At 40.1% G+C, this 14122-nt stretch overlaps 1 protein-coding gene across 1 annotated transcript in view; it reads right to left on the bottom strand.

Moving 5' to 3' along the window:
• GLRA2 (glycine receptor alpha 2) overlaps window positions 1–14122 on the bottom strand; it is a 171496-nt gene that overhangs the window by 87241 nt on the left and 70133 nt on the right. The window contains exons 5-6 of the mRNA XM_029931013.1: window positions 13758–13895; window positions 11916–12130 (exon numbers count right to left, since the gene is read on the bottom strand). Coding sequence (XP_029786873.1) covers window positions 11916–12130; window positions 13758–13895 — 353 coding nt within the window. The remainder of the gene's footprint in view (window positions 1–11915; window positions 12131–13757; window positions 13896–14122) is intronic.

Below are 14122 nucleotides of genomic sequence, written 5' to 3'. Positions count from 1 at the left end.
CACAGTCGTAAAGGACATCCATTCTAGGGGCTGAAGGAATATTAGTGACTATAAAATGAGGAAAGTGACATAGTAAGAAAGGAATATTTAGGATTGAATTAAGTTTGAATTCTGGCTTTGGCACTTACTACTTGTATAACCTTGAGTTTCAATGTATTTATCTAGAAAATGGGACCCATAATATCTAGCTTATAGTGCCGTGAAGAGGTTTAAATAATTGAAGGAAAAGCACTTGATCACAAGTTTGGAAACTAGAGTAAAAAAACTATCAGCTTTTGTTATTTTTATTCTGAAAAAGAAGGAGGAAGCTGCCTAACATGTATGAATATTCTCTATTGTTTATTCATTATTGTTGCAATCTGGGTTTTTTAAAATTTTGTTACTGAAATTTTTTAAAATACCGGGATCAAAAAGAAAATTAAAAAAAGAAAAAGAAAAAGGAATGGCTCTGTGCCAAATTGTTCTTGTAAGCTCATTTGGGGAACTATTTCTTTGCTTTACCAAACAACCTTTATTCATCTTTTTATCAACGAAGTGTGCCATTTATATTGGAAACAAAAAAGTACCAGGATCATGACTGTACAATTCAGTGAATCACCACGAAATGCGTGTGCCCACATAACCACCCTGGTCAAGAAATAGAACATCTTTTGACCCCTGAAGCTCAATAATCATGGCCCCTCCCTGTCTCTATTCCCTCTCTACCTCCCCAATCCAGCCATACCTCTAGTTCTAACACCATAGATTCATTCTGCCTGTGAATGGTTTTTTGTTTGCTTGTTTTGCATATGATTGTTACCTTTCTTTTCAACTTTAGACTTGAGGGATTCATCTCTGTTATGAGGTGTGACTGCAGTTCTCATATTTCTGTATCTAGCATCTCATTGTAGGAATAGGCCACCATCTGCTTAAGCATTTTATTGTTGATCATCATCCAATCTGCTTTTGCTCAACTTCTTAACTGGCCTTAAATGATAGATAATGGTTTATACCTGGTTGGGCTCTTAACATAATCACACATGTGAGCTGATGAAAGTGATGGTTCGAACGGCCACAGCCCATAGAAGCCATAACCAGCAACTGAGTTCATTTGGAAAGTCTGCTGAGGAGGAACATGTAATGGAAGCCTCAGGAACCATCATAAGTTCTTCATAATATGAAAGAAAGCAATCAGGAAAGCATTGTCTTTTCATCAAAATGATAAACAGAGATGTCAGCTGCATAAAATATACAGCAACTACAATATGTATAGCCAAATAGAGGGATTTCCGAGCCTTGAAAATAACTTATCTCCCAATCAAAAGTTTCCACCTATAGTTAGCATGGTATGGACAGCATGATGGAACTTAAAATTCTTAGTTCTTTCCCTGGGAGGATTTAAATTGGCTGGAGATTTGAATCTTGGTTCTTCACTTGCTAGAAAAATAATTGTGGACAAATTGCTCAAGCACGCCATGTTTCAGTTTCCCTGCCTGTTAATTGATTATGCAAAGTAGTACTTGCATCGTCTGTTTGCAGTGGGACAACATTTGTAAAGGGTTTAGTATGGGCGGCTGCTGTGAAGAAGGAGCTCAGTAACTGTTAGCGAGGGAAGATGCTGTGGCAGAGTGATCAATCATACCACCTCAGGGTCAGACTGCCTGGGTTCAGGGTCCAGCTCTGTGTGAGCCTGAGCGAGCTATTTAACTCCTCTGTGCCTTAGTACCATCACCTCCAAAGTGAGGATGGGAATAGTATCTAGTTCAGAGTTTTGTTGTAAAATTTAAATGAATATACATTCTGGTGCATGATAAACCCAGAAATGTTCCCTAGGCCTCAGCCCTGGCTACACATTAAAAAATTTTTTTCAGTTCTGATGCCTGGATCCTACTGCCAGATGGTTTGGTCATTTGTCCATGGTGAAGTCTGTGAGAGCTTGAAACTTTCCTCAGCTGATTCTAGAGCACAGCACAGTCTGAGGTCCCCTGCTTTAGTGACCCTTTCTTCTCCAGCTGGTTACTATTGAACACGCTCTTCTTACAGGACTTCAGCAATAACTACTGAGGGCTTCTTCTGTGTAAGTCACATGAGCTGGGGGCACCTGGGTGGCTCAGTCGGGTAAGCAGCCATCTTTGGCTCAGGTCATGATCTCATGGTTCATGAGTTTGAGCCCCGCATCGGGCTCTGTGCTGATGGCTCAGAGCCTGGAGCCTGCTTCCCATTCTGTGTCTCCCTCTCTCTCTGCCCCTACCCCACCCACACTCTGTCTTTCTCAAAAATAAATGTTAAAAAAAATTTTTTTTAAGTCACATGACTTGTGCAGAGGCGAACAATACTAGGTCCTCTCCACAAGTAGTTTACAAGAACATTGGGCAAATATGCATGGACCCTGGTCACTAAACCACAAGCCCAAAATGCAGTGATTGATTTATAGCACAAAGTGCCATGGAGGCAAGGAAAATGGGCCATTTACATTTTATGGAGATCCATGAGGACTTCTTGTAAGAAGTGGCATCCACTTTAAGCAGATCTTAAAAAATGAGAGGTGAATTTACCTTTATAGTCCTCAGTTTTCACATTCCTAATAGGATTGCTGAGGCTTTTTCTTCTAACAACACAAAAGTATAAGATTTTAGAATATCAATTCATGTGTAATTTGGAAAATGTTTTGATATTCTGGTTTCATTAAGGCATAGTCAACTTGAGAAAGCAACTGTAGTTGCCCCTTTTTGGCGGGGAAGGATGGAAAATGATTTGCTTTAGACATGTGCAGTTTGCTTCAGATTGGAGCTCATGGTCTCTCAAGTCCTAGACGCAGTCCACAGCAGTCCTTAGGTTTCAGTGCACAAATAGTCTTTGATGACATTAAAATCAGAGGAAAATACAAGTCTACTTGGCTTTCATTAGGTAAAGAAAGGGGAGCATTTCCTGCTGGCTGGGCTCCTATGGCAGAGTTGGGGCTGCACTTCTGGCCCAAGTGGCTGCAGAGAGCTCAGATGAAGGGAGACCTAGATGCCTCCATGAGCATTCAGAGAACACACTTGCATCCAAAAAACTGTAGGAGCGAGAAGGGGAAAGGGACGCTTGCATCGACACACCAAGAAACTCCCAAATTAGTTGTGACAGTGCTGAGGAAGCAACATTTAGGTAAAAAGAGCCTGTCTGGGTGCTCTCTCGTCACCGAAACCATTGCTGCTTTATTAGTACTTCTTCAGTTATATTGCTCTATAAGAAATGGCTATCAAAGAAAAATGAACACAACACTATGTGATACAATCAGAGAAGTGGAACTTTATAATAATGTAATTATGTGACAGTAGTATAATTTAGACAGCCAGAATTCTCCATGGTAATAAATAGCCAGCCAGTTAAGGAAAGATGGGCCCCTGGCTATGTGGGCTCCTTTTGTTTGTCCTATATCCTAGAGAAAGTTTTGATGGCTTTTTCACAATGACTAGACTTTTGTATATATTTGTTCATTCGATCAACAAACATTTACTGAGCATATACTATAGCTAGGTGATATTTTAGGGACCTAGCCAGGTAAAGATCTTTGCCCTCATGGAGTCCATAGCCCAGCTAAGGGAAACGGGCAATTATACAGTATATCTAATCCATAATAAAGTTTGCTATAGGTCATGGTGTTACTATAAGGTAATAAAGTATGGTGAGAAAAAAAAAAAAGAAAAGTTGGGTCAAGGTATTGATGAGGGCATGGGTGAGATGATAAAGGCCAGAACAGGCTTTACTGAGAAGGCAGAATTTGAATAAAGACTTGGAAAAGGTAGAAAAGTTTATCATGTAAATATCTGGGGGCAGAGCATTCCAAGCACAGAGAACAGTCATTGCAAAGGCCCAGAGATGACAGCATGTGCCAGGCATATTCAAGAAACTGCAGGAGGCCAATGTACGTAGACCAGTAAGCAAGGAGGTGGTGGTTAGCTGGTGTCATCTTGGTAATTGAGATAACTGGGCCATGTGTCTCTCATCAATCAGTAGGGCAGCCTGGCCATATTCACCTGGTGGTGTTTACAGGATCCCAAGAGTAACAAGAGAAAGCTGGCTCCAGTATGCAAGCATTTTTAAAGTCTCTGCTTATGTCACATGTGCCATTGTCCGATAGGCCAAGGCAAGTCACAGAGTCAAGTTGACAGTCAATGTGGGAGGAGGCTATGACCCAAAGCATGCAGATGTAGAGAGGAGAATCATTACAGCCATTTTTGTAAAAACTATACCCCATTGCTTTCCTGAATTGTAATCTATTTTACGTACACATCAGTCTTAAAAGTTCTGTTTCTTTTTGTAGTACATATTCCATAATAGTTCATTTTTACCTCACTCTGTGGCATTTATAAGAACCAAAGACATTTAGGCTGTATGACCCAGATAGAGTTACCCATTTTAGTGAAATGGAAAGAGAGAGTTCAAAATAATCCTGTTTTTAACTTTTTGAGAAACCTCAAAAGAGTTAAAAATAGACCTACCCTATGATCCAGTAATCATGCTACTGGCTATTGACCCGAAAAATACAAAAAAACACTAATTCAGAGGGATACATCTACCCCTATGTTTATTGTGGCATTGTTTACAATAGCCAAGATATGCAAACAGCCCAAGTGTCTATCGGTAGATGAATGGATAAAGAGGATATATACACAACGGAATATTATTAGGCCATAAAAAAGAATGAAATCTTGCCATTTGAGACAACATGGATCGAGCTGGACAGTATAATGCTCAGCAAAATAAGTCAGAGAAAGACAAATTCCATATGATTTCACTCGTGTGGAATTTAATAAACAGAACAAGTGAGCAAAGGAAAGAAGGAGACAAAACAAGAAACAGACTCTTTAGAGAACTGATGGGGAGGGGAGGGGAGTTGGGGGCTGGGTGAAATAGGTGATGGGGATTAAGGGGCACCCATGTGGTGATCAATGGTTGATGTCTGGAAGTGCCGAATCACTATATTGTCCACTTGAAACTAATGTAAGACTGTATGTTAACTATGCTGGAATCAAAATTAAAAAATAATAATCCCAAACCTTAAAATGCTATCCCCAAAAGATTTATGAGTCTCACCAGGACTTGAGCAGAAGCGCAGCCTGGGTAGCTTCTCCCACCGTCAGCTTCCCCATAAAGGCTGCCAATAATATTCTGGAACTAGAGTGCCAGTGGTGCCGCAGCTCTGTCCCAAGAGAGTTCACACACGTCATCTCTCTGCATATTTTTATCACACACTCACTACATCAACAACTCTTCAGTTTGCTGTGGCTGGGGGAATATCAGAAGGAAAGTTTTAAAGTCTCCCGTACATGCAGACATCTGGCTAGAACAAGCAGGCCTGCAGATCAATTTGCCAAAGCTTGGCTTTCTTACTTTTCAATGTTTTATCCAAAAACTAAGTAAAATCCTGATTTTTACAAGACAAAATTAGTCCCATCATCTTCCAGAAATACCAGTGTGACCTAGGGAATTCATTCCAATTAGATGGAGATGTACCTGATTCAAGGAGCAACCATCTTTGTTTTTTAGAGTTAAAATAGACATTCAGACAGATTCTTATTTCAAAACTTCTGTAGGTATCAGCCTTACTGCTTTCTTAGTTTCTCTTACTGAAGGCTCTACCTGGAAACATTCTTGTGGGAAATAAAGCAAGAACAAACATAGTAAGCCTCTTTTGTTTTAAATTCCAAGCTGTCCTGCGTTTGGCAGCTGCTTGAAATGGTCCAGCTGGTCTTAGTTGACCAGATGGCTGAAAAGTAAGGGGAAATTTGCTTATATAGGAAATAGGGCATCTCTGTTAATAATGGCCAAAGATAATACCTCTGGATCCTTGCTTTAAGGGAGATGGTTATGGATCTGTCAAAGTCACCTGCATACTGTGTCACCCCCACCCTCCCCTACCAACACTAGCTCTCACCTCTACAGTCTCTGAGCTGCAGCTACAAATGGGGACTTGAGACACATTTAGGAGTGGCAGCAAATAATTCAGAAATAAAAGCAATCAGAGAGCAAAGGAAAATAATTGTTTAACACTGTTTGCCATGCTCGAAGCCTGCCTCCTATCCCACAGCTTTCTATTCACTTTACCCTGACATTTTCCCATGGGACTGAAAGACAACAGTACACCCAGCCTTGAGTCTACCACTGGGGGTTTTGTGCCCTGAATAGAACATAACCAGCAGAACAGCTTCTTGGAGGTTGGCAGAGATGTATATTTAAAAAAAATTTTTTTACAGCTTCAAATGGGAAGGCACTTATGAAACAGATATCATGCTGGTATTTCATTTTCCTGTATTTAGGGAAGAGTTTGAACTTTTGAAACCAAATCAAACCAAACAAAACCAGACCAAACAAAACAAACACCACCAAGAGCTTTGGTTGGCAGGAAAGCAGGAAATTAACTTGGAATCAATAAACACAAGTTTCTTACTTGAAATGTGTTTAAAATTTGTGAAGCAAATTTGGAAACCTGCCCAGAGCGTCTTCTAGAAAAGCTTATGTTATGAGTGTAGCCCAAATATTATGAGTAGGAAGTCCTCATTGCCTGGCATAACCTTTACCACCTCCTACTTTACCTATTTAATATGCTTCATAGATTCAACGCAGGCTCCCTCCTTCAGGGCATTTTTCTAACACTACTCTTTCTCTCCCTCCTTCTCTGGCTCTCTTCCTCCAAGCCCTTCCCTCCCCCTCTTCTTCTCCCCCCTTCATTTAATAGGCTCAGCATCCTTCTGGATATCTGTATATTCCACATCATGTAATAGTCACCATTGCAAGTTTCTGTCTCTGGCATACTAGATGACAACCCCCTGGAGCCTTATTTATCTTTGATTTACCTGACTTCTAGCACAGTGGGTGGCACAGTGAAAACATTCAATAAATGTTAGTTGAATAAATGAATGGATGAATTAATCACCCATTAAATTACACCTGGAATACCACTTGACTATAAATCATTTTAATACTGTTTATTCATTCAGTAACCTACTCTTTACTGAGCACCTACTACAACTTTACTGAGGTAGGTGTTGTGCTAAGTGTTGGGTATGTAAACATGGACAACATCAATGGAATCCTGGCCCTCATAGAATAAAGCTCTGAAATTAAGTATGTTTATTTTTAAGTATGACAGTAGAGGAATGTGATATTCTTGTTGTCTCAGAATTTCAACTAAATCCTTACTCTGAAGGGAGACTACACATATGCATGAAGGATACAGGACTTGCTAAAACAAAGCAAATGCTATCTAGAGAGCATTGCACCCAACATCCTGGATTATTACAGAAGACTTGACATTTGAAAAGATTTAATTGAAGTAGTGGAATTTGTGGGTATTGACTGGGCTGAAATAGTGGAATTTGTGGGTATTTAGAGGGCTGTGGCATTTTCTCTATTCTCCTAAAAATGGGGAGAGGGTGGTTTACCCTCATCCCTGCAAAGGAAGAGACTGGCATTTCCTGCACATGTCATGTGTCTGCTGAGCTGATGAAATTCCAACAGGCTGCTCCTGGATCAGAGAGTAAAAGTGTTACTAGGAGAACCTGTCATGTGTTCTCATTAGTTTGGGTTTTGTATGAAAACATGAGCATCAATACTTATTTCTTACCTGGATAAATTCTGAAGGCAGTGGGCTAGCTGGAGTACCCAAAGTGGTGAGGTGAAAGTGGAATGATTAATACTTAAGGTACATTTCCACTATTTGGCAAGGCAATGAACACACGTTCTTGGTAGGCCAAATACATGACATGGAAGATAATGTGAGCCGTCTTGAAAACATGCCAACCAGGAGGGCTACCTACTTGAGTAAGGAAGCCCTGGGAGTAAGAAGTTTTGTGGGATATGCTGCTAGGAGGTGGTAGATAATAGGAGATTATGACACCAGCTAGAAATTGCATTGGTCATCCAGGAATGGTGTAGTGTCCAAGTTCCCCAGGAATTACAAAGGAACGCAAATTCACCTGACAAGAAAGCCAGCATTTGGAGGCTTGCCATTAGAGAAGGCAAGAGTTAGAATACAATAGCATCGGTCACGTATAACTTTCTTCCATCCATTCTTTCCCTCATCCCTCAACAGTGGTGGAGAAGCGAGCAACAGGAATGGGGAAGAGAATTGGAAAAGCAGGAGCGGGAACTGGGAAGGAACAGACTACATCCCTACCTCGCTGTACATCTTCAAGCCAAAGGTCAGGCCTGGGCTGGGGACAAGGGAGGGAAAGAGCATTTAATTGGTTATGAGACTGAAGTTTTATTTCTAGCTAGCTGATTGTTTGAAAATCTGATGACGAACTGTGCTAAAATACTTATCACCAATACTTCAGCTGTCTATTACATTGTAAAGCACATGTTTGGTCATTCAGGGTCTAATGGCATGGCATGTAATAGCTGAGAATCTATGGGATCTTTCTGAAGTCCCCCAGGGACAGGGAAAACAGAACCAAGTGAGGGTGTTTAATGACAGTGCTTGGAGAAAAACAAAGTCATTGCTTATTCGGACCCTCTAGAATTTAACCCATTCAATAAATTGCCTACCTATGAAAAACACATCCATGGGTGTACACACAAACACACACACACATAACAAACGTTGGCTCATCTCACTGGCAGCATGATTATAACCAAATGATGGGCCATCCAAAGAACATGGTATCTTCTGCTCATAAGGCCCTTTAGGAGTCTCCTAATATATTCTCCCATCCCATGGGGCAGTCTTTTCTATTACATTATGGACAGGGAATAATAACAATAACCAGAATGATCTGAGTGCCTACCATGTACAAAAACTGGCCTAAACTATTTAAATAAATAATGCCTCATTGCATCCTAGTTCCATTTTTGAAAGGGGTAGATAAGGTTATTCTCATTTTAGAAATGAGGTAACAGGCTTAGCGAGGTTGAGTGAAACGAAGGCTTTAAGATTTAGATCCAGGAGGCCTGCCTGTTCTTTAGTACACACCTGCCTGTATTCCAAAATACATATTGGTGGATATATTCTTCCCAAAGTCTACTTGAAAACTTCTGGAAAGGAAGACATAGTCCTTTAGAGAAATTCCATTTCTCTGCAGTGTATGTCATATTTTATGAGATTGTTCCATATATTAGGACTCTAATATTTTCTGTAAAAAAAACTTTTACCCATAGATTCTGTTTTTAGTCTGTCCTCCGCATGGTTTTACATGGGGGAACATGGTTGTTCATTCATTTCTTTACCCAGTCAATGAGGATTTATCGATCATTTCTTGTAAGTCACACACTGTTTTAGGTGCTAAAGTTAACGCGACGAAGACAAAGTTTTTGCCTGAATAGAAGATATTGGGCATCTCCCTACAGATCATACCTCCTTTGCTCTAATCATCTTCAGTTTCTTATTTTTATCCATTACAAAATAAGATTTAAAAATATATGCACATGTCTTCAAGAACATAGTGAGACACAAGCCCTCATAAACAAATATATTTATAATGATCACATTTAGAAAAGCAAGCAATAAAATCCTGAATTTCCAAGATAGTAAAATAAATGATGATTAACATGCCAGATAGACTATAAAGTCATGGCAAATTATGTTCATGATAGATTTTTAATGCTATGGAAATAGCAGATAGTATATAACTTCTAAAAGTTTGATCTGGTTTTCTATGTGTGCATGTGTGTGGGTTTGTCTACAAATGTCTGTAGAAAAAAGGCTAAAAGGAAATATGCCAAAGTCTTAACAACAGTTATTTACTGGATGATATTTTCTGTTTTCTATTTTTTCTATAATAAGCATGTCTTACTGTTAGTATATGTGCTGCCGCAGCGAGCACTGTCTTACTTTTAAACTGCAAGGTGTATGCCTACTCTGTAAAGGGCATTGCTTTAGGCAATGTACAGTCAGCAGTCAACACAGCAGGGCATCTGCTTGGGGACTGCAGTGTTTATAAATCAAAATGACTTCGTGTGTGTGTGTGTGTGTGTGTGTGTGTGTGTGTGTGTGTGTGTGTGTGTATAAGTGTATGGTCAATTCCTTATTTTCCAAAACTCACTTTTTATCCTATTTTCCTTTCTCGCTGTCATCTATATGAGTCACATATCCCCACCATCAGTTGAGATCCAACTATGTTTAATAATAGTGTAAGAAAAATACACGTAGGAAGACGAACCTGCTTATAGGCAAAGGGAGAACCACTACGAGTTGAGAGCCATGTAGAAAATGATTTGGGGTTACACCATCTTTTGGTTTATCTGAGTTCCTAACCGCCTCTACATATGCAGATCACTGATCAGTGACCATTTGTTTAGCCATAGTTTTGAACATTGATGTAGAATCATAATAGCGAATAAGAATGAATAACAAATTTAAAAAAAACAAACTCCCATTCTGGAAATAAATGACTGCTTTCCTTCACAGCAATGTGAGTTTGGAGGCATGCTTACAGTTTCTCACCAATACTTTAGCTGTCGATTAAATTGTAAACTCCATGTTTTGTGCATCCTGGGGTTTAACGGTGTGGCATTGATGGCAGTGATGGCTATAACTAATAACTAACAAGGAATGAGCAAATGAACCTGTTTGGGATGGGGCACATAGTGGATTAGAATTTTTGTTAGGTACAGCTGATTTGTGATTACATAGCCAGAAAAGAAGCTGTTAGTATTTCTGACATCTGTATTTTAATAGAAATACAACACAAGTATTGTATAGTATTTATTATTCTAGAAAATTAATACATATTGGAGATGGATCTGTCCCTCTATCTATTAGCATACAAATCTAGTATTTATCTTTGGAGGCATAGAACTTGGAAAGTTGGTATGACCATTTCCCCCAGTATTCAGTCCATCTCCATTGTAGCCACTGGCCTTTTCCATATGTCACCTTGTCTTCCAACACAGGGGACAATGTGGAATGTGATCTCACCTATCTCAGGTCAAACGCAGCCCGACTGAACATAACCTCAAGCCAGCAAAGACAGGGGATTATATCTCAATTATTTTCTAGAACTAGGTTTTGGAGAGAGTGCTCAACCAGTATAAGACAGTACACAGTGAATACTAAACTGAACTCACGCTCCTAGAAAATAGAAGACAGCGGCTCAGTGTACTCAGTGAAAAGGAAACACACGTAGGCACACTTCGGGGTGGGGGGTGCTTGGACATTTCACAAACAGGATATTTATCATCACTTGCTTCAGCAATATTTGCAAATATGGAGGGCCTGCCCTTACATAAAAATAAATTATACAGCCATTATGGATTATTACCTGAAGTGCCACAAAATGTCTCTGTGTACCTGTTATCCACCTCACACTTCTCTGGCCGCCTGCCATAGTTGCCAGAATTTTCACCATCTTGGATGACTCTGTTTCTTCTCTAGGCAACTATGTCACTCAAAAATGATTGCATGTCAGCCATTAAGATAACTTAAGGCATAGTGAAGATTCATGTATCTGATTTGCTGCACTCTAATATTTACATTTATTTCTCATATATACTCATTGGTATTGCTTTTCTGTGTAAATTTCCAGGAGCTTAATTCAAACTTTTATTACTATAAATGACTTCACTGAGCATATGAATCACCACAGCCTCACCAATAAACACTGGGCGGTGGAGTTGCATCAATCTTACTCTGGTTCCTGCAGCATGAGGTCACAATCACTCAAGGGATTCTTAGATATAATTCCTGAGCTATGTTTCTGTCTAACTCATTCCCCCTCTCTGTCAACGCTTATTCCCCGTCTCCCCTAACTGATCTGAGTAGGAATTTCCCCTAGGTCCTCAGAGCTCTAATTCTCTCAAACCCCGCTCTCCATTCTCTTATTGTGTTTCTCCTTCCACAATACCACAAGATGGCAAACATTTCTGTCCTCACAAAATTCGCCAGCCCACAAGACCTTTGACAACTGCTCCCTACCCCCACCCCCAGTCACTTGTCAAGTGAGGAGATTTCTTACCTTTGGCAGAGAAGCCCTGGAACCCGAACTCTGAGTGGTCATCGTTAAGACGGTGGTGATGCCCAGTGCGACCCGAGCAGGGGCTGCGTCCATGTTTATCCAAAAGGAGACCCAGGACAAAATGACAATCAACAGACTGGGGATGTACATCTGGATCAAATAATAGCCCATCTGGCGCTCCAGGTGGAACTTTACCTCGATGCAGGTAAACTTTCCTGCAAGTAGGAAATAATGATTTAGAATCCAGTTCGAATTTATCTTTCCCATTCCAGCCTTCCACCGTTGTTGTTGTTGTTATAGTTGTTTTTTTTAAGAGTATTAAAAGTGTATGTACTCACTCTACATAACCAATTCAATTCTTTTTAATGCAACCAGTAATGAAGTAACAGTGGGAAGAATGAGTGATCTAAAGAGTCATTGGACCCAAACTTCCCAAACTACGTGGCATATTTCATTTCTAACTCTGCGCTTGTTGTACCTTGATTATTTACAGAGCTTCAGAATTTACAAGGATGTCAGAAACTGACCAGTAGAAATACTCACATTTTGTGAGGTTATAATATGTAATATATAACATACAATATATAACCTGCAGCATATATGTATGGCATAAAATATATAGCATATAATATGCGATAGTTGAAAATAGTAAAGTTTACATGGAGGTTTCAAAGCATCTGGATAATTGTGTGTCTGTCTTTGTGCCAGCCATAGTAAGAGAAAAATGTATATTTGTATATGCCATGCATATAATTTAGTCATTGTAACAGTTTCCTAGCATGCTGAGTAATTGCTCGAGGACATTTAGAATACTCCTATAATCTGTGCACGGTGTTACATCACTGATAAAAAATAGTGCATACAAAGACATTACAACTTTTGACATACTATTAAGAGACAGAAGTTCCTGCCCTTCATCACTTTTCTTCTTCTTTAATCGATTTGGAGTCAGAAGCTCAGGAGGTAATTTGGTTTAGTCCACACAAATTATAAGAGATAGGGTTGGATTCCTCTTGGTCAGCAAAATCACCTTGGAATCAGGTTTTGGTCACTTCCTAAGAAGCATTATTGACTACAGGAATAGTATTCATGAACATTCTATTCAACAAGAGACCTGGGGCAGTCACTGAACAAACCGTCCTGTGTAGCTTGCCTCTCCATGGTCAGCCTGTGTGGTATCAAAGACTGAGGCCTGCATAGGAAAATCCATCAACTTTACTGGGCAGGCATGATCTTCCAGGTAACAACATACACCCACTTCTTGCACCACCTCACGCTCTCCCCCAGTCCCTGGTGTCTACCAGCACTTCTGACAGTGCACGACATTAGGGCCAGCTGAATTCCTGCCGGCCGATTTTCATCCAAATTCCTATTACTGTCCAGGACTGGAGAGCCCAGCAACAGCATTCCTGAGTTGACAAAGACCTAGTTGGTTATTCCTCTCCCACTAAGTCAGAGAGCACAAACTGACCTGAGGATCGAATGTCAAGAGTGGATGCCAGGGATGGGCCAGAACTTATGCATTTCCTGCTCTACACACAAAGTCTCGTGCACATTTCCTTGGATTCATTTGACAGCAGATGATCAGTAAGAGAATAGCAAAAGATTCCCAAATCTGTTTTTTTTTCTTTCTCCCTTTTGGAGAAATTACCTATTGTGCCCACTGACTTATTCCAGAGGGTTACAGGCATCTTATCTGTAGAGGGGTTTTGAGCCAAGCCCAGGTCTGTGCCTCGTAGCTCCACTTGCTTGGTAAAGAGATAGCAATTAAGGTGATAGGTGGGTCTTCCACACTACTACAGATGGAGTCTGCTCGGGTTTAGCAGCTGAAAGGAAACTTACCAGTGTTGTAGTGCTTTGTGCAGTAGCCAAGTTCCTTCTCTTCTTTCAAAATAAACTGAGGCAGGGTCAGTCCTTCAGCAACTTGAACTGGACCATCGCTTAACCACTCAAATATCAGGTCATTCATCGTGTACCCAACTGGAGTAAACAAATCATAGTAAAAATTGAATGCATCTTTTCAACAAAGCTCGAAAGTCTAGCTATGTAAAGAAACAAACAAGGAAGCCATTTAAGCAGACAGATGCTCAATCAACTCAAAAGCATCTTTTAAAAAATAAATATTTATTCATTTTTGAAAGAGAAAGAGTGCATGAGCGGGGGAGGGGTAGAGAGAGACAGGGCTGACAGCAACAATGAGCCCATCG

Source organism: Suricata suricatta, chromosome X (genome assembly GCF_006229205.1).
Source record: "Suricata suricatta isolate VVHF042 chromosome X, meerkat_22Aug2017_6uvM2_HiC, whole genome shotgun sequence".
In the NCBI taxonomy this organism is placed as follows: domain Eukaryota; kingdom Metazoa; phylum Chordata; class Mammalia; order Carnivora; family Herpestidae; genus Suricata; species Suricata suricatta.
This window is presented reverse-complemented; position numbering and strand designations above follow the sequence as displayed.